The sequence below is a fragment of the Crinia signifera genome, chromosome 7 (genome assembly GCF_055691185.1).
Source record: "Crinia signifera chromosome 7, ASM5569118v1, whole genome shotgun sequence".
NCBI classification, from domain to species: domain Eukaryota; kingdom Metazoa; phylum Chordata; class Amphibia; order Anura; family Myobatrachidae; genus Crinia; species Crinia signifera.
Window position 1 is genome coordinate 170,833,519 of NC_139223.1, and position 20,887 is coordinate 170,854,405.

The following is a 20,887-nucleotide window of genomic DNA, read 5'->3' on the forward strand; positions in this document are numbered from 1 at the left end:
CCAACTAGCTACACCCCCTGCTTCGCATGGGTGCTTTTTTTTTTTTTTTCAGTAGCAGTGAATTTTGAAATTTAGAATTATTGACTATAAATGGATTTTTTTTTGATGAAACACGCGAAAGGGCCACATGAAGTTGGCCATGGGAAGAACATTCCCCTCCTAGGTCACCTCCAGCTACATTATGTGTTTGACCTTGTGCTTTATTTATGGTCACAGCGAAGTAAACATTTATCGGGAACTGTAAATGTGAGGCGGGAATCATCGGGATTCTGGGTATTAAACCAGTTTCTCCAGTTCCACCGCCAGTAAGAATATTACCCTCAATGGGAAAGTTTTTCAGTTTTAGTTTGCAATTGTGTCCCATTGCATTCCCCCTGCTCCCCATCACACACCCCCTGCCGCAGCCACCCCCAATCTATGCCCCCCTCCTACCCATCACACACCCCCTGCCTCAGCCACCCCCAATCTATGCCCCCCTCCTACCCATCACACACCCCCTGCCTCAGCCACCCCCACTCTATGCCCCCCTCCTACCCATCACACACACCCCCTGCCTCAGCCACCCCACTCTATGCCTCCTGCTCCCCATCACACACCCCCTGCCACAGCCACCCCACTCTATACCCCCCTCCTACCCATCACACACCCCCTGCCTCAGCCAGCCCACTCTATGCCCCCTACTACTCATCACACCACCTGCCTCAGCCACCCCAGTCTATGCCCCCTGCTCCTCCCCATCACACACACCCCCTGCCTCAGCCACTCCACTCTATGCCCCCTGCTCCTCCCCATCACACACACCCCCTGCCACAGCCACCCCACTCTATGCCCCCTGCTACCCATCACACACTCTCTGCCTCAGCCGCCCCACTCTATGCCCCCTGCTACCCCTCATACACCCCCTTCCCATCACACACCACAACATTCACCCCCAGTGCCTTCTTTTGCCCCCAGAACACAATGTCCTCCTGACATGCCTCCCACCCCAGTCATCACGCACACTGGCCTTCACAACCGCTGCACCCCGAAAACCCCCATGCACGCACATACCTCTGCCAGCCTGTGCCGGTCCCCCAGCCTCCGCCTGGTGCCGTTCCAAGCTGTAAACTGGCACCGACTGCTGTGCTCAAGATGTGATCATCAGCGCGGGCTGGAGATCCACAGCACTGTGCCGGGGCTGAATAAGGAGGAGAGAATCAGCCCCAGAACCTGCATGATGCAACACTGTGGCATGACATTGCAGCAAGGGCATATGGCATAGGCTTGTTACGGGCTTAGCGTAGGGTATGTGCCAGGAACATGAATACGCTTAGAAAGGCAACTGTACTGCTAGCACTGGCCTATGACGTACACAGCCACCAGGCACGGCTACATAGGTGAGTGCCGCGTTCTTCCCCGCTTTATGATAAACTCATTGTGCTCGGCTCCCATACAGGAGAGGGCAATGGCGTGGTCCATACTAGATGTAGTGATGACACTGTATAAAGTACTGAGTATACTATGGCCGGTGTAGTAGTGCAGTGTATCCTTCTGTATCCTTACTTAGTATACAGCCTTACATCGTATAAAGCAAAGTCCCTGAAGCCCGTCCGTCCGTCCATCTGTCTGAACGTGCTACTCTTGAAAACAGCTGGACCAATTCGTCTGCAGTTTGTACGATCATGTAGTGCAGTTCTCCCGGAAGGTTTACATATATTAACCATCGCCCTATCCCGTATGGGGGCCGAGCGCAATGAGTTTATCAGAATCAACCAATCAGCATGCTCTATGTAAATAACATGACTGGAAACATCACAACCGCACATCCATTTACAAAGCAAGTGGCCGCAAACACAGGGCCACAGAGATGCCCAGAGCAGCGAGTGCTCTCCCCACCACCCGCTGCCAGCAGAACACAGCAACAGCACCAGCTCCATCCATAGAGAGGAGGAGCGAGCAGATGGGGAGCAGTGGCAGCGCGTATTTGTGGCTGACTGTGTGCATGACCAACGGGAACAATAAGGTAGGGTGGGGGGGGGGTAAAAGTAGATGGCTGCTGTGTCCTGCTTACCTGTATGTTTAGCTGCAACAGCTCTCTGCGGTAAATAGAAGAGCGGCAACTCAAAGGGGGTCTTGCAACCTAGACATCAGCTGATTTTGCCCCCCGCACACAGCCATCCATAAATACGTCCGGCCAGTGCTACCTACTTTATACCTACTTTATAGGTGCTGTTACCCTAATAAGCAGTTGAGCTGCTGGCTGCGGGAACTAGAAGTGAGATTTGGTCGGGTTCCAGGTACTGCAGATCAGACCGGTGTACCATATGCTGGAGCAATAATAATCTTGTGCTTCCTATTAGGTTCCCTGTGGTCCCTGCTTGGAGCAATGCTTTATGCTGTCTACATTGTCATGATAAAGAGGAAAGTAGATCGGGAGGATAAGCTGGACATACCCATGTTTTTCGGTAAGATTCACTAAGCAGCTGCGTAATCCCGCAATGGGGGTGCAGCCATCGTTATTGCGTTTTCTTTATAAGCCGCTTCCATTTCCCTTCCTAATTAAGGATCTAATGTTCAGGGATCTGCTGGATCACAGCGAGCCCGCAGCTTTGTAGGTGAGTCCGGTTCTATGAGTTGGAATATGAGGGACCGGCAGTCGGGGTGCTGGTGGTATAAAGACGGACAGCGGCATCTCTAAGTGCAGACAGTGGTGGGCTGAGTATCCCTTGGACATTTTCCGGTGCACATATGTATTTAATATACCATAAATTCCATTCTATATTGTGTGGCCCCCGCCACATAGGAGGGGGCCTGATTGGAGCCGGGATATGGGTCCTCTCCTCTCAGAGACAGAGAACATTGCAAACATAATGAACGTGTGTGAGAAGGATAAAATACTATAGATACAGTATATAAACTATCACTGCGTAATAGAGCAGTACTTTTAAAGCTGTAAACATTACTTAATTGCCAACAGGTGAGTTTTTGGGTCTGTTTAAAAGCTTACAGATATCATTATCATTTTTTTGCTGTCTGAAAAAAACAGCATTTACTATGTATTGGTATTCCTGTCATGTAAAAGCAGAAGTCGTTACTAGTCGACTTTCAATCTACCCCAGCAGACTGACAGCAAACCTGGTGTCAATCTGCTTCAGAGGTGAAGCCCTGCATAGATCACTATTATCCCTGCAGGCTTCCATACTATAAACAGAAAATAAATGGTTAAAAATAGAGAAAAAAATAAATAATGAGGTGTCCCCCTCCACCCCCAAATCTGTAACCAGTCTTGGGGTGCTGAGCATAAAATGGTATTGGATAATAAGGGGTTAAACGCTATGGGTACCTCCTTATTTTCCAATAACCAGTACCAGGCTCAGAGAGCTAGTTGTATTAATGTAGATTGTAAGCTCCACTGGGGCAGGGACTGCTTTGAATGTTCAACTATACTCTGTAAAGTGCTGTGGAATATGTGTGCGCTATATAAGAAACTGTTAATAAATAGAAATTATTGGGAGAGGTGGGCGCCCTCAGGCAGTTTTATTTTCAATTCTATTCTTTGGCCTGGTTTGTAAAATGTTAAAAATGTAATAGTTGGTCCAAAGTCTGGCTTTGGTAGTAGTGCAGTCTGTTTTGACTAGTAATTATCAGTTGGCAAAAGAAATTAAGACCCAAAGCCAAAATATGAATCTTAAATAACACCTCTAGGAAATGATGGTATGCATTCAGAACTTAAGTGGGACCCGAAAATATAGATTATAGAGCACTGACATTGAAGTCGTAAAGGTCTTCAAGAGATCAGTGGGATAACTTAATTGAGAGGTTCTAGTTCATCCTGAAAAAAAATTATCTTCACTTAATTTGCTTATATTATTTGCAAAATGTGGGCACCGCTATGGGCACCAGAATTTCCCCTAGTTACACCAATCTCTTTGACTGTTCGGGAAGGTTATCCTTTTCAGGTGAATTTGGTCCAGCTGCAGGAATGGGCTCGCAATATGGCATCAGTTACTGCTGAATTCCGACCAATTTGTGTACATACCTTTATTTGGTATGAGTGCAGATTTTGATAAAGTGAGCCTGATTCAGACCTATTTACAGGGCCAATTATAAGGAGACCGCACATGCGCATGGTACCTCTGCGAACAAAACCAGCGATGGCATTTCATCGCTGGCCATTTGCAAGGTGATTGACAACCGGCTGCCATTTAGGGGTGGTAACCAGCAATTTTCTGGGAGTCACAGGGGAAAAAAAGACAGACGGGCCCGGGCCATTGCAGGGGATGACTTCTGACGCTAGCTGCCACACACACAGTTGTGGGAGGAGCCATCCAATGGTGAGTGATTGCAAATGGATTTCCCCGTCTGCATGACTGCGATCACATTGATGTCTGGTTGGTCAATTTAATCCTGGAACCTGATTTCTGTTATGATTTTATTCTCGATGGAACATAGTTTTATGGGAAAACACACAAAGTCTTACATGTAAGGTCTCAATTTAAGGTTAATCGATTTTACCCCTGATGAAGTCCTAAGGACGAAACACGTAGGGTTGTGTCTGCATTTCCATGTTTTGAACAAAATGAATGAACCTACTTTTATGATTGCAAAAGAACTTCTGTGAAAAGATCATGTATTAAAAAAATACTGGTATTTTTTTATGACTGTAGACAAGTGTAATGCGCTAGATCCTTCTTTCATCCCCTCTATTACATGTCCTCCACATATGTTCAGTGAGAAGTACTTACATAACTATACTTTTGACATGTAATAAATCTTCATATGTAGTTATTAAAGAAAACAGATGGACAAGGGGGACTCCTAATTGACCATCTTGTTAATTATACATCTACCATACTTTATGTGTATAGAATTGCACGATTGCCAGAACAGCTCACTGATCGTAGTACGAGTGAGTGTGCACAACGGAGTTACGGAGGGCTGATAAAACGCAGCCATCAGGTTTTCTAGCCACCATTGTAGATGGGATACCGTTTAAATGTACATCTAATAGGATCCATCAAAGCTTGCTAAAGAAAATTCATTCATTCTCATAATCCCATTGAAGAGATCTGATACAAGTGCACACTATTGCTGTGTGTGTACGGCTGCACAGCCACCTGATAATCACTCTGTGAGATCTGAGCATTTATCGGATCTGCAGAATGTATCTACCAGCTTGTACCCAGGTTCAGATGGTGTATATACTGCTATGCACCCTGACATTGAAGCATGATGAGAATATGATGGCTTATATACTGCAGGTCAGGGGTGGCCAAACCCGTCCTCGAGATCTACCAACGGTCCACGTTTTCCAGATCGCCTAGCTGGTGCACAGCTGTAGTCATTACTAACTGTCACATTTCCCAGGTCACCTAGCTGGTGCACAGCTGTAGTCATTACTAACTGTCACATTTTCCCAGGTTACCTAGCTGGTGCACAGCTGCAGTCATTACTAACTGTCACATTTCCCAGGTTACCTAGCTGGTGCACAGCTGCAGTCATTACTAACTGTCACATTTCCCAGGTTACCTAGCTGGTGCACAGCTGCAGTCATTACTAACTGTCACATTTCCCAGGTTACCTAGCTGGTGCACAGCTGCAGTCATTACTAACTGTCACATTTCCCAGGTTACCCTGCTGGTGCACAGCTGCAGTCATTACTAACTGTCACATTCCCCAGATCACCTAGCTGGTGCACAGCTGTAGTCATTACTAACTGTCACATTTTAAAACCTGCTGCATTTATTCCTTCCTAGATCCACAGGTTGCCTGGAAACCATGCACCGTTGGTAGATCTTGAGGACAGGTTTGGCCGCCCCTGCCGTAGGCCAATCGCCGTAATCTAATAAACTACTTTACCCCTACACACAGGGCGATCATAGGGCTATATCTAAGCAATCTGAGCAGATCGCTTAGAAATTAAGCACACACAGCCCCATGTGTATACCCAGGGGCACTGACAGGTCGGCCAGACACCGGTAAAATAAATGGGGTGTGGCCATCGGTCACAATCCTCCTGTATCCTACAGGAGGATTTTGGCCATGCCCCCATTAAAGGAAAAAAAACTATTTTGTGCAGGGTGGTGAGAGGGATACTCCTCACACACACAGAGAGAGAAAACAGGCTGCTGCCGCTGCAGCTGCCTCTCTCCCCAACTCAGCACACGGCACTGGGCAGAATGTTCTGAGCTGGGGAGAGAGGCTGTACTGCGGCGGCAGCCTGTCCTGTCTCTCCCCACTACTAGGCTCCCTGCAAGGAGGGAGGGGGGAGCGGTAGCCAGCCCCCTCCAGCAGACCTGGGATGCATGCAGTCCAAATCTAGTCATCACCAGTGTTCTCACCGGAGAGCACCGGCCCATACAGATCTCTCAGCACACATCGCGGTTGCATTGCCGGTGTGTAGCGATGTGTGCTGAGCTATCTGTGCTTAAGCACGTCGCTCCGTGTGCAGGGATCTGGTCTGCATGCCGATGATTGACACAGGTAAAGATTGACACAAGTTATTAATAGTTTTTTTTTTTTTTTTTTTTTTACTTATGTGTGGGCATAGAGCGTGGTTATAAAAGTGGGCCAGAATACTCCAGCCATACAAGGGATGTGTTACACTAATTCGTTGTCCATATTGCCCACACACACCCAAAAAATGTCAAAAACTTGTGTTGAACTAGTGCATGCTAATTTATTACCTATAGTGTCGACATATTGTCAGGGGAAATGTTAGAAAGAATTACTTCACAGAAAGGGTAGTGGATAAGTGGAATAGCCTCCCATCAGAGGTGGTAGAGGCTAAGACAGTAGAACAATTTAAACATGCTTGGGATAGGCATATGAATATCCTTACAAAGAAATAAGGATTAAAAAGGGTTGAGTTTACCTGAAGGGTAAAAAAGGGGCAGACTAGATGGGCCAAATGGTTCTTATCTGCCGTCAAATTCTATGTTTCTATGTTTCTATTGACCGTAACCTGAACCCTTGGTGCTTTCTATCGCACCCAGAGACCCCACCTAACGGCCGCTTCCTTCCCTACAGGTTTCGTCGGACTCTTCAATCTCCTGTTACTGTGGCCGGGCTTCTTCCTCTTGCACTACACGGATTTCGAGGCCTTTGAGTTTCCTAATAAGCTTGTCTGGATGTACCTCGTCATCAACGGCCTCGTCGGCACCGTGCTGTCAGAGTTCCTGTGGTTATGGTGAGTGTCTGATGCCTCAAATCTCATGTTAGGAATGGGCGTCAATCTGCAAAGGCAGGAGACGCACTTTGCTGCAGTCTGTAGGTGTGTCCCCTATTTATTATAGTAGCGCCTGTTACAGTTAAGATTGCAGTGCATTGTGGGACGCAGTGGTGGTAAGGTACCCAATGTAATCAACTTGTCTATTTAATGCAGAGCGTGCTGTATTCAGCAAACCGCACTGGGTGGTATAATTACACTGCTAGTTTATTTGTACCATGCTATACTGCTTTGTGAACACTAGATGGCGCTGCAGACTTGGCACATTGTGCAGAAAGGGGAAGAAAATGCCGCTTCCTTTTCTGCTTCTTGGCGGTTCAGGAGTAAATGATTTATCTGCAGCTGATCGGCACGTTGGACCCATCTGCCCACGTCGCCCAGAACTTCTCTGGGTTATTTTAGTGCTGAAGTGACTAAACGCAGCAGATGTTTTTTTCCACATGAAACGTTTAAGCTTTACGTTGTGTTTTTTTGAAGGGGCTGCTTCCTGACCTCCTCACTCATTGGCACGTTGGCTCTGAGCCTCACTATACCTCTCTCCATCATTGCGGATATCTGCATGCAGAAGGTACGCTCAGTTGTTATTATTATGGCTTTACATTTGTTTCCCTGAGAAGCGCAGTTCTATAAAACGACTCGCTAATTGCAGTGTAGTGTAAATTGCTAAACTTCAGCTGGCGTTTTAATGCCTCCGAGCAATCCTTGTGTTTTATATGCTTGTTTCAGCAAAACACTTCCCCGTCCCGAGAGAGACACGAGTAATGACATAAGCAAATTGTGTAAGTACCATAGCGCAGGAGAAGTGTTTAGGACAAGAGAGTTCCTCGCCTTCCACATTTGTCAGCGGTGGGCCGCCGGATAGATCTCCAGGGCCTTACAGTACGTGCGCAGAGAACCTGCCGGCAACAGCGCGATGGAAGCAGGTGCGCTATGTAGACGGCAGCTCCCTAGTTAGCTCTCTCCGGTCCCTGGGGTACAACGCATTAGTGACAAAAGACACAGGATGTAGGGATCGTCCTAGCGTGATTGACCCGCCTACGATGATCCCCATGGTTGGCTCCTTCATTAGCACATGATCCAATCAGGGCCCATCTACCAGTTTTATACCCCCGCGAAGACCGGTCTGTCCACTGCAGGAGCGCACCCTTCCGCTTTCACCGGGGTGTCCAATCAGGTTTTTTATCATAGTGTAGTTAGGTGGTCATCCTAGATGGGAACGCCAGGCTGTTGTCATGGATACTCCACTGCATTTACTATACATCCACAAAACGTTCAACTGATATGGGTACCAGCTTTCAGATTTCTGGACAGGGCGCTGTGTCCAGGGGGCTTAGCCAAAATCACAGTAGAGTTAGGCCGGTTTCACACACTCTGGCTCCTGCCGGACGGTGAAATCCCGCACGGCCAGGGAGCCGTGCCGCACACATTAGTTGTGAATGGACACTATTGTGTCCATTCACACGGGACGGCCCGGCCGCACGGCTGCAGCCGGATCCCGCCACTGAAAGGGACGGCTGCCGGACTGTGGCCATCCCCTCCGAACTCTTATTTCTCAGATTTCAGCTCCCACATGCTCATTTATATGCCATCCACACCATAAGCACATTGTTTGCCATCAGAGTCTCCAACTGCCTATTATATGCCATCGGACCTTTCCACGTGCCCCTTTATATCCCATTAAAGCTCCCTCCTGCCCCTAATATGTCATTAAACTTTTCCACATGGCATCTTTTTATGGCATTTTCGCCACATGCATCCACTGTAATTTTGCCGGCAGCCTCCTGGTCTCTCTAATGTTCTCTGTTAGTGCCCGCACTCTGCCTGGCGCCATCCCTGGACTCTCCCTGCCGCTGCCCGCCCCCCCCCCCGCATGCTCTCCCTGCCGCTGGCCCCCGTCCCTGCGCTTTCCCTGCCGCTGGCCCCCGTCCCCGCACTCTCCCTGCCGCTGGCCCCCGTCCCCGCGCTCTCCCTGCCGCTGGCCCCCGTCCCCGCGCTCTCCCTGCCGCTGGCCCCCGTCCCCGCGCTCTCCCTGCCGCTGGCCCCCGTCCCCGCGCTCTCCCTGCCGCTGGCCCCCGTCCCCGCGCTCTCCCTGCCGCTGGCCCCCGTCCCCGCGCTCTCCCTGACGCTGACCACGGGCACAGAAAACCAGGACATGTGTCCAGAGTCTGGGCTGTTATAATACATAGCTCTGTAGGTGAGGAACTACTGAGGTGCATCACGGGGTGTAAGCAGCCTGCTCGTACACTAGGGCTACACTCGGTGCCCTATAAACAAAGAAGGGATCAGTATGATTTACCGACAATTGAAATACCGATAATCACTGGTATACCGGCAGGGTGCAAATCTGGAAGGTCAAAATCCCAACAGGTACATACAGTAATACAGACAGATGAAATGCAATGACATGATCAGAATGCCGAATATGTTAAAATGCCGACACAGCTGTAAAGTCGACATGGACACCACATTAGTGTATTGCTGATACTATTGTATTCTCCTTGGGATGGTTAAGTCTGCACAAGTCGGTGTTTGTGAAAATAAAAAAAAGTGAAAAACTATTCAATATTTTGGCTGCAGGTATTGTGGTAACAACAAATATGATGTCTGTCAACAAATTACCCAACGTAATGGTATAGAAATCAGCTGCTTGGGAGATAGCAACATGATTATTTAACTGCAATAAGCGTAATAAAAGCTGTGTATAAAATGTCATTTAAGCTCCTATTAATGGCAGTAAGATGTGTAATAAGAGTCAGTAACATTCCAGGACAGGTGAGGACCAACGTGTAAGTGGATCGCCCCAGACTCGGGTGGTTCTAGTACAGTATCCCCAGATATACCCTTCTATGGTTCCCAGGCAATCCAGATGGAGGTAGGTGGAACAGGATCAAGATGACCAACGCACATCGAGACTCGAGGGGTCTTCCTCAAGGCTGTTCCTCTAGTCTGGGGCGATCCACTCACTAACACGTTGGTCCTTCACTTGACTTTGAATTTTATTCTACACTTTACTGCCATACGTATGAGATAACATTGGTTGTATTACACTGTTTGCATATAAATAAATGTGTTGCATTCACTAAAACATCTTACTTCTATTCCATTGTTGTCAGACTGTCCAGAGTAATCCTGCATGGATGGTGACCATACATGCTTCACTGCCTCCATCCCTCCATACATGCTTCTCTGCCTCCCTCCCTCCATACATGCTTCTCTGCCTCCCTCCATACATGCTTCTTTGCCTCCATCCCTCCATACATGCTTCTCTGCCTCCCTCCCTCCATACATGCTTCTCTGCTTCCCTCCCTTCATACATGCTTCCCTCCCTCCCTCCATACATGCTTCCCTGCCTCCCTCCCTCCATACATGCTTCCCTGCCTCCCTCCCTCCATACATGCTTCCCTGCCTCCATCCCTCCATACATGCTTCCCTGCCTCCCTCCATACATGCTTCCCTGCCTCCATCCCTCCATACATGCTTCCCTGCCTCCCTCCCTCCATACATGCTTCCCTGCCTCCATCCCTCCATACATGCTTCCCTGCCTCCCTCCCTCCATACATGCTTCCCTGCCTCCCTCCCTCCATACATGCTTCCCTGCCTCCCTCCCTCCATACATGCTTCCCTGCCTCCCTCCCTCCATACATGCTTCCCTGCCTCCCTCCCTCCATACATGCTTCCCTGCCTCCATCCCTCCATACATGCTTCCCTGCCTCCATCCCTCCATACATGCTTCTCTGCCTCCCTCCCTCCATACATGCTTCCCTCCCTCCCTCCATATATTCTTCCCTGCCTCCATCCCTTCATACATGCTTCCCTGCCTCCCTCCCTCCATACATGCTTCCCTGCCTCCCTCCCTCCATACATGCTTCCCTGCCTCCCTTCCTCCATACATGCTTCCCTGCCTCCCTTCCTCCATACATGCTTCCCTGCCTCCCTCCATACATGCTTCCCTGCCTCCCTCCATACATGCTTCCCTGCCTCCATCCCTCCATACATGCTTCCCTGCCTCCATCCCTCCATACATGCTTCCCTCCCTCCATATATGCTTCCCTGCCTCCATCCCTTCATACATGCTTCCCTGCTTCCCTCCCTCCATACATGCTTCCCTGCCTCTCTCCCTCCATACATGCTTCCCTGCCTCCATCCCTCCATACATGCTTCCCTGCCTCCCTCCCTCCATACATGCTTCCCTGCCTCCCTCCCTCCATACATGCTTCCCTGCCTCAATCCCTTTATACATGCTTCCCTGCCTCCATCCCTCCATACATGCTTCCCTGCCTCCCTCCCTCCATACATGCTTCCCTGCCTCCCTCCCTCCATACATGCTTCCCTGCCTCCCTCCCTCCATACATGCTTCCCTGCCTCCCTCCCTCCATACATGCTTCCCTGCCTGCCTCCCTCCATACATGCTTCCCTGCCTCCCTCCCTCCATACATGCTTCCCTGCCTCCCTCCCTCCATACATGCTTCCCTGCCTCCCTCCCTCCATACATGCTTCCCTGCCTCCCTCCCTCCATACATGCTTCCCTGCCTCCCTCCATACATGCTTCCCTGCCTCCCTCCCTCCATACATGCTTCCCTGCCTCCCTCCCATCATACATGCTTCCCTGCCTCCCTCCCTCCATACATGCTTCCCTGCCTCCCTCCCTCCATACATGCTTCCCTGCCTCCCTCCCTCCCTCCATACATGCTTCCCTGCCTCCCTCCCTCCATACATGCTTCCCTGCCTCCCTCCCTCCATACATGCCTCCCTGCCTCCCTCCCTCCATACATGCCTCCCTCCCTCCATACATGCTTCCCTGCCTCCCTCCCTCCATACATGCTTCCCTGCCTCCCTCCCTCCTCCATACATGCTTCCCTGCCTCCCTCCCTCCTCCATACATGCTTCCCTGCCTCCCTCCCTCCTCCATACATGCTTCCCTGCCTCCCTCCCTCCTCCATACATGCTTCCCTCCCTCCATATATGCCTTCCACCCTTCATGCACGCCTCTCTCCATACCATACATGGTTCCCTGCCGCCCTCCCTCCTCCATACATGCTTCCCTGCCTCCTTTCCTCCCTGCATGCCACGCCTCCCTCCATACATGCTTTCCTCTCCTCCCCCCTCCCCTTCCCGAGGTCTTCTCATTTGCCGATAACCCTGTCTATAGGAGCTTGGAGAAGTGGTATCTATCCCCGTAATGAACGTTATGTGCAAGGGGATAATGCTCCAGCCAATCAGCCCCCAACTTCCAGTTTACATATGGGAGCTGATTGGCTGGTGAATTATCACCTTCATTATGAGATTAGATACCACTCCTCCATGCTCCGTACATTTACCCCCGAGTCTGCTGCCTTCAGTGTGGCCACAGTGCATTGTGCAAGTGGCGGCTGCGTCCGGTCTCTGTATCCCGGCTAGCTGAGGCGCATTCCCCACCATGTTCCTAGTGCAGAGGGCAGGCGCCTCTCTCTGCCTCTGTGCTGTGCCATCTTCTACATGGTTAAATGTCTCACACTCTTCCTCCTGGAAAAGGAGTAAAAAGACATAAAACCTAGTGTGCGCTTGAGACTTTATTTAATGATAGTTTTTAATGTTTTTTATATGCTCTTTTTATGTGTCCCGCTTTTACCTCTGTGGCGGACGGATGCTGCATGAGAGCCGGCTGTCAGATGCGGCAATAACGTTGCAAGGCGAGCATCTCATTGTACAAGCGGTCACAGATGGCTTGTTACTATGGGCAACCAACCAGCATCTACGTCTTACTTATTTCTTAAAGATAACCCATAGCATATGATTGGTTACCCATAGCAACATCCCATCTGGAATGGAACTGCCATCTTTGTGAATAAACTCCTCATTGCGGCTTCTTCTATGTTGCAGGTGAGTTTCTCTTGGGTGTTCTTTGCCGGCGCCCTGCCGGTCTTTGTGTCCTTCTTCATTGTGACCCTCCTCTGCCATTATAACAACTGGGATCCAGTGATGGTCGGAGTGCGCAGGATCTTTGCCTTTATATGCAGGAAGCATCGAATAACCAGGTAGGTCCTGCCGGAGAGACGCCATAACCGTCTGTTCCTCCAGAGCACCTGGAAATACCTGTAACCCGGCTTCCTGGATTTGTAGGACTTCGGAGGACACGGAGCAGAGCGAGAGCCTGATCCCCCTGCACAGTGTCTGCCCAGAGGACGGAGCGAGCAGCTGCTCGTAGCGTGGGTATGTGCCGCCTGTGTGTGATATACGGTAACTATGGACACCACATTCTGCACACCTTGGGTGTATATATGCCAGAACCTGGGGGGACACGGTTTTTTATATCTTGGGACAGATTCTGATGAATAGTGGGGTGTGGATCGTTTTGTTGACCACACTAAGGTCGACAGGCAGGAAGGTCAACAGGGTTCTAGGTAGACATGGTTGAAGGTCGACAGGTGTCTAGGTCGACATGGGACAAGGTCGACATGGTTTTATGTCAACATAGCGTTAGGTCAACATGGGTTGTGTCGACAGGTCGCGAGGTCGATATGTTTTTTTTTTCACTGTTTTTTTTACCCTGATGTCGACATGGACACTGTTTGAAGTCAACCGCAGCCCCTCGCATCGCTCGCTGCGCTCGCCATGCTTCGGGCACACTATTTCATTCTCCCACCACGCCCTAGTGGATGGTAGGGCATGAAATACCTCCTGTAGGCACATGCCGGCTCAAAAAACCCATGTCGACCTTGCGACCTGTCGACATAACCCATGTGACCTAACGCTATGTTTACCTAAAACCATGTCGACCTTGTCCCCTGTCGACCTTGCCCACTGTCGACCTAGAACCCTGTTGACCCAATGGTGTCGACCTAATGACTGTCGACCTGTGTGGTCGATAATACGACCATAAGCCAATGGTGAAACGGCCAAAACAGGGGACCCGAAGGGACTGCTTCACCCAGTATGCTCACAGAAATAGAGATGACATTATTCCAGTAAGATTGTTATGAGGAACAGTACCAACAAATGTGGAGGGGGTTTCCGGGGCCCAAGGAACAACGCCAACAGATATTAGGTACACCCAGCACCATTTTAGGTATAGTATCGGGACATCTATACCACTGCGACAATCAGTTATATTGTGTCTAACCCACCAGTATGCTGGGGGAACAAGCAACAGCTAGTTGGAGGATTTTTCCCCATTTGGCATCCGTTAAATCAGTCCTCAGGTCTTTATTCCACCTTTTAGTAAATCAGGGGAGATTACGACTCGCGTCCTCTGCAATTTGTCATTGTAATGAGGGACTTACCAATCGCCTTCAGGAAGTTTCACACTAGCCAGAGGCATTCGCTCCATAGTGGGCGGGCATGGGGAGGAAGCAGAGGCGTTTACCCAAATATACGCTGCCCAGCGTGCGAGTCTGAATCAGGCCTGGAGTTTGGTATCAACTGGGGCAGCTAATCTACTTCCTAGGTGGCTATCCAATTAGGCCTAAAATCTGGCAGCTATTAGGGATCTGCCTCCTATCGGCCACATTTTTTTTTCTCGAAAATAGAAAATTTCTTTTATGGAAAAAAACAAAAACTGGAAATTAATTGGATAGGTCGGGAAAAAAAGAAATTAACAAAAATCATGTATTTTTTATTTTTATTTGATCTAGAATTGTATGTTAGCTCCTGACGCCATCTAGTGGTCATTCTAGCACCCTGCACCTATCAAACCCAGTATCGAAAAAGGGGAAAGGGGGGTAAAGGGAGTTTGGGAGAGCTGGATCCACACTGGTCAGTGGTAATCAGTCACTGTTGAAGTTGTAGTTGTGAGGGTATGGTGTCAAGTCTGTGAAAAACTGGCGACAAATCCTGTAATGGACAAATGGGTCCTGAACACCAATAACTTAGTAGATATTTGGTGTCCTTTTTATTGGACCGCCAGTGGTGCTCTCCTAAGTATATAATGTATTAAGGAAACATTTATTCCAAAATCCTTTTTAAGAATTTCCCTAATAAAAATCCTATGTTTTAGACATTAGCAATACCAGCAAGCCCTTTGTCTGTGACACAAGGGTGCCCCCACCCAGAGTACCTCTTTTTTTCTCCTCCTCTCTTGGAATAAATGTTACCTATCAAACCCATGCAGTTCCTCTTTCCTGCCAGTGGTGTCACACTCTGCTGTGGTGCTTCTAACACAGTCTGGTCTGTAGCTCAGTGCTGAGATACAGACCAGACTGTGTTAGATGCACCACAGCAGGGGGCTAGAATGAACAATAAATCCTCTATAATTTATATAGCTCCAGTCATATTGGGTGTTGCTCTACAAAGGACATAATAACTTAGACCTCCGGCTCCCAGTGACTGATACTCCATGCCAGCTCTTTCTCTGGTCCCCCCATCGTGCCAGCTAATAATGTGCTAATATGGTGTGTTTCTCCTTTCTTACCTGACAGTGACAATCTACAAGGACCCCGGGTTCCGTTCCAGCACCCACCTGCCTTAATGAGCCGCGTGGCAGCTGCTTACCATTTTATTGTTTTTGTCTTTGGTTGGTTGCAATTCTGTACAGCTGTATATCAAGTGTAAAGTATTATATTAATGACGCCGTGTTGGGCTTTGTATAATGTTCTGGTTCCTCTTCTGTTGATTCACGCTCTAAGCTGATCTTAATTTATTCTTCCATACTATGCTGTTCCTTCCATGCTGTGTCTGTGCATGTGTACTTCCCAGGGAGTGAGTGTAACTCATCCTGTCTCCTGGGAGTGTGAGTCTGTGTGTTTCTTTTTCTGTCTTCCGAGAGTGTGAGTCTGTGTGTTACTCTCTCATGTTGTATCCTGGGAGTGTGCGTCTGTGTGTTGCTCTCATTCTCTATCCTGGAAGTGTGAGTGTGTATTGCTCACATTCTGTCTCCTGGGAGTGTGAGTCTGTGTATTACTCTCTCTTTCTGTCTCCTTGGAGTGTGAGTCTGTGTGTTGCTCACATTCTCTTGCGGGAGTCTGAGTCTGTGTGTTGTGCATATTATTGTTGCTCTAACTAGGTCTTCTGGGAGTATGAGTCTGTGTGTTGCTTATGTTTTCTATAATGGGATTGGGATTCTGTGTGCTGTGCTTATTCTAACTTCTGGGAGTGTGAGTGTGAGTCTGTGCATGTTGCACTTATTCTGTCTGCTGGGAGTGTGAGTCTGTGTATGTTGCACTTATTCTGTCTGCTGGGAGTGTGAGTGTGTATGTTGCACTTATTCTATCTGCTAAGAATGTGAGTCTTTGTATGTTGCAGTAATTCTGTATGCTGGGAGTGTGAGTCTGTGTATCTTGCACTCATTCTATATCTGCAGGGAGTGTGAGTCTGTGTACGTTGCTCTCATTCTTTCTGCTGGGAGTGTGAGTCTTTGTGGGTTGCAGTCATTCCGTCTGCTAAGAGTGTGAGTCTTTGTATGTTGCAGTAATTCTGTATGCTGGGAGTGTGAGTCTGTACGTTGCTCTCATTCTGTCTGCTGGGAGTGAGTGTCTTTTTGTGTTGCACTCATTCCATCTGCTGGGAGTGTGAGTCTGTGTATGTTGCACTCATCCTGTCTGGGAGTGTGAGTCTGTGTGTTGCTCACATTCCAGTGTGAGTCTTTATATGTTGCAGTCATTCCATCTGCTGGGAGTGCAAGTCCGTGTATGTTGGGAGTGTGAGTCTGTGTATGTTGGGAGTGTGAGTCTGTGTATGTTGGGAGTGTGAGTCTGTGTATGTTGGGAGTGTGAGTCTGTGTATGTTGCAGTCATTCCGTCTGTGTTTGCATCTACACTTTCAGGTATGAGTGGTTACTTTAGTCTTTTAGTGCTTTGCTCTGAGAACGTGTGTGTGTGTGTGTGTGTGTGTATACACACACACACACACATCTATACCTGTATCATCATTATGAGACAACACTAATCATGTCCAGGTTCCCAGATATTTCTGTAAGCAGTATATAGACACAGTGACCTCTCTGCACAGGAGCTCCGGTGGGTGGTCCCATGGACCGATCAGCACCCTAGGGGTCAGGACTGGGGGGGGGGGGGGGGGGGGTAATTGCATTTCAGGCCATGACACGGATATGACTCAGTGATAATAATAATGATACAGGTGAGCGATATTGATGGAGTCACACAGTCGTCCAGAATCCGGACATATGTGGGCGCACCTGCCTGATTGTGGTACTCGCTGGATATAAAGCGCTGCTGAGTTTTTACGACATGTGTATTTGGATTTGTATTCGAACCCATTTCCGCTGTACCCGTAAGAACTCAGTGACTATTCTGCCGGGCCGGGTAATGTCACAGAATGTCAGAGGGCCAAGGTTTGGGAGCGGCTACAGGAGAGACCGGTGCTGCTCCCAGTTCCCAGGGTGTTAGACCAGGTGACACCAAAACGCTAACTGTATACGGGCAATGATCCGTATACGCCCTGTCCCATGTAGAGGGGTGTATGCAGGGCAGGTTTTATATTTCCTAGGCTCACCCTGACACCCCCCCCCCTCTCTCTGATTACCCTGTTTAACAGAGCTCCTCACAGTGACTGAGTTTGTATTGCAGCAGTCCTTGCCTTGCATAGCAGAGCTCCTCGCAGTGACTGTAGTAGGAATTGTGCTATGTATATGACCATAATTTGGTTGTAATTAACACAAGATCTCCTGTCTTTATGCCTCTGTGAAGTCGGCCTTAATTTGCCTAAAGAACGAGAGGTAGAGTTAATGGCGGCCCTCGCATGCTCAGAAACGGTTCTCTTCGCGGCGCCGCGTGGAGGTAAATCTCCATCCTTGCCGATACCAGCGACCGCCGCCATCACTGCTCCAAAATTATTGAACCCTAAAAGGGTAACTAAATTGAATCTACATATTAAATCTCGTGATCTCACGTTTGGGTCAGCGGCGGTGTAATTAGAGACGTGCGCGGTTCTGCTGCTGGCTACCGTCTCATGTAAAACTACTCGTTAGAATACAATCTTGCACAACATTTGGCCTGGAATAACCTCCCCCCCCCCCTTCGGCTGCATTGAACTGTTCCAACAACTTCTAATTTGCACTAAATAATCTTCATGTTGATGTCTTTCAATCACCATAAAGCAATTGTGGAAACAAATAGTATTTCTCCCTTGTCAGGAAAGAGAAACAAACGGCGCGATCCGGGCTGTACTAATAAGGAAACGCATAGTTTAATACCGCTAGGTGTAAAATTCTGATTACATTTCTACCCCCAGAGGATTGCAGCAGCGAGACCTGGGGCGCCGCTGGGAATATCTGGCCCGTGGTGGGGAATGCAGAGTCTCTACCTGGTGCCGGCAGTGTGCGGTCTTGGCAGGTGCACGGGCCCGATGTCTGTGGGGTATTCTCTAATGACGGGCAGTTTATGACTGGAATTATCCGTTACTCTTAGCAAAGTCTTCCGGTTTTCTTTTAACACTAAGAAATGTGCAAACTGTGATCTTGGCCTACTAACCTCTGCTGTGGGTACTGTCAAGTTGCCTTTTTAATCTCAGGTTGATTTTTCATTATGTTTGAAGGGTTTGTGATTTCTTCTCCATGAAATATTGGTTGTTACAAATAAATATTCATCCGTTTTCTGAATAGTGAATTTCTACAGTGACGTTATTTCTGAAAAAGTGCGAGTGCATCCGTGTGTGTGTGTGTGTGTGTGTGTGTGTGTGTGTGTGTGTGTGTGTGTGTGTGCGAGGGCAAATATAGGGGGTTATTCTAGTTCATTCTTTCTGACAAAATCCTTCTTAGATGGACAAAACCATGTGCACTGCAGGGGGGCAGATGTAACTTGTGCAGAGAGAATTAGATTTGGGTGGGGTTTTTCTTCAAAGTGAGATCTATATTGCAGTGTAAAATCATGCAGTCAGTATTTTCCCTGCACAGAAACAAAATAACTACCGTATATACTCGAGTATAAGCCGACCCGAATATAAGCCGAGGCCCATAATTTTGCCCCAAAAATCTGGGAAAACTTATTGACTCGAGTATAAGCCGGGGGTGGGAAACACAGCGGTTACTGGTCTGACACACACACACACACACACACATACGGTATTACCGGTAGTATACATACAAACAGCGAAGAACTCACAATGTATACAAACAATACTGACAAAAACACACAAATGGTATACACACAGTTGACACAGACATACATACACATGCACAGTATACACACATGCACAGTATACATACACACACAGACATGCACAGTATACATACACGCACAAACATGCACAGTATACATTACATACACACACACAGACATGCACAGTACACATAGTGTGTAAAAAAACAGCATAAAGGTAATTTATTACAGCACATACCCAGAGCCCCCTCACTGCCGACCCCCCCCCCCGCCACACACACCAGAATTTATTTAACATTTCATGTTGGTACCTTTATTCACAGTACCGGTACTTTAGACGCAGGACGGAGCAGAGGGAGCAGAGCACCAGGCAGGAAGTGTCAACCTCTGACACTCCTGCGTGTGTCCGGCCCCTGCTCTGTCCTGCTGCAGCGCGGCGTCGGCGGTAGAACGGGCGGGCAAGGTAGGGAAACCGGCTGGTGAGCTGGGAAAGTGGGCGGATAAGGCAGGGGAGCCGGCGGCAGCAGTGCACAGCTCCGGCGCTTTGTGATATGTCTGCGCCCGGAGCTAGTGTTCTGCCGGCTCCGCCGATGTGTATTTTCCACTTGACTCGAGTATAAGCCGAGGAGGGGGTTTTCTGCCCAAAAAATTGGGCAGAAAAACTCGGCTTATACTCGAGTATATACGGTAACCCAAATCTAATTCTATCTGCACATGTTACATCTGCCCCCCTGCAGTGCACATGGTTTTGTCCATCTAAGAAGGATTTTGTCAGAAAGAATGAACTAGAATAAACCCCATAGTTAGCATTGCTGCACGGAGTTTGTGGTAAGTGTCGTGTGTGTAGTTTGTATGTTCTCCACATGGATTCCCCCCAGATGCTCCAGCGTACATTATCAGCGTGCTCCCGTAGTGATCAGCGTACATTATCGGTGTGCTCCCGTAGTGATCAGCCTACATTATCGGTGTGCTCCCGTGTTGATCAGCGTACATTATCGGCGTGCTCCTGTGGTGATCACTGTACATTATCAGCATGCTCCCGTGGTGATCACTGTACATTATCAGTGTGCTCTCGTGGTGATCACTGTACATTATCAGTGTGCTCCCGTGGTGATCAGCGTGCTCCCGTGGTGATCACTGTACATTATCAGCGTGCTCCAGTGGTGATCACTGTACATTATCATTGTGCTCCCGTGGTGATCACTGTGCATTATCAGCGTGCTCCCGTGGTGATCACTGTGCATTATCAGCGTGCTCCCGTGGTGATCAGCGTACATTATCCGCGTGCTCCCACGGTGATCAGCGTACATTATCAGCGTGCTCCCGAGGTGGTCAGTGTACATTATCGGCGTGCTCCCGAGGTGGTCAGCGTACATTATCGGCGTGCTCCCGAGGTGATCAGCGTACATTATCAGTGTGCTCCCGTGGTGATCACTGTACATTATCAGCGTGCTCCCGTGGTGATCAGCGTACATTATCAGCGTGCTCCCGTGGTGATCAGCGTACATTATCGGCGTGCTCCCGAGGTGATCAGCGTACATTATCAGTGTGCTCCCGTGGTGATCAGCGTACATTATCAGTGTGCTCCCGTGGTGATCAGCGTACATTATCAGCGTGCTCCCGTGGTGATCAGCGTACATTATCAGCGTGC

The 20,887-nt window shown here is 48.8% G+C and overlaps 1 protein-coding gene across 4 annotated transcripts in view; it reads left to right on the top strand.

Annotated features, from left to right (window-relative positions):
• Positions 1-18,739, top strand: part of SLC35F5 (solute carrier family 35 member F5) — a 56,403-nt gene extending 37,664 nt beyond the window's left edge. For 3 of the 4 annotated variants that reach the window (XM_083154341.1, XM_083154344.1, XM_083154343.1), the window contains 6 exons: positions 2,340-2,444; positions 7,009-7,168; positions 7,685-7,775; positions 13,067-13,221; positions 13,307-13,396; positions 15,601-18,739. In XM_083154341.1, the coding sequence (XP_083010467.1) occupies positions 2,340-2,444; positions 7,009-7,168; positions 7,685-7,775; positions 13,067-13,221; positions 13,307-13,391 (596 nt within the window). In that variant the 3' untranslated portion in view covers positions 13,392-13,396; positions 15,601-18,739. Of the gene's footprint in view, positions 1-2,339; positions 2,445-7,008; positions 7,169-7,684; positions 7,776-13,066; positions 13,222-13,306; positions 13,424-15,600 lie in introns of all 4 variants that reach the window. The other variant, XM_083154342.1, reaches the window with a different exon arrangement.
• Positions 18,740-20,887: the final 2,148 nt, after the last annotated feature.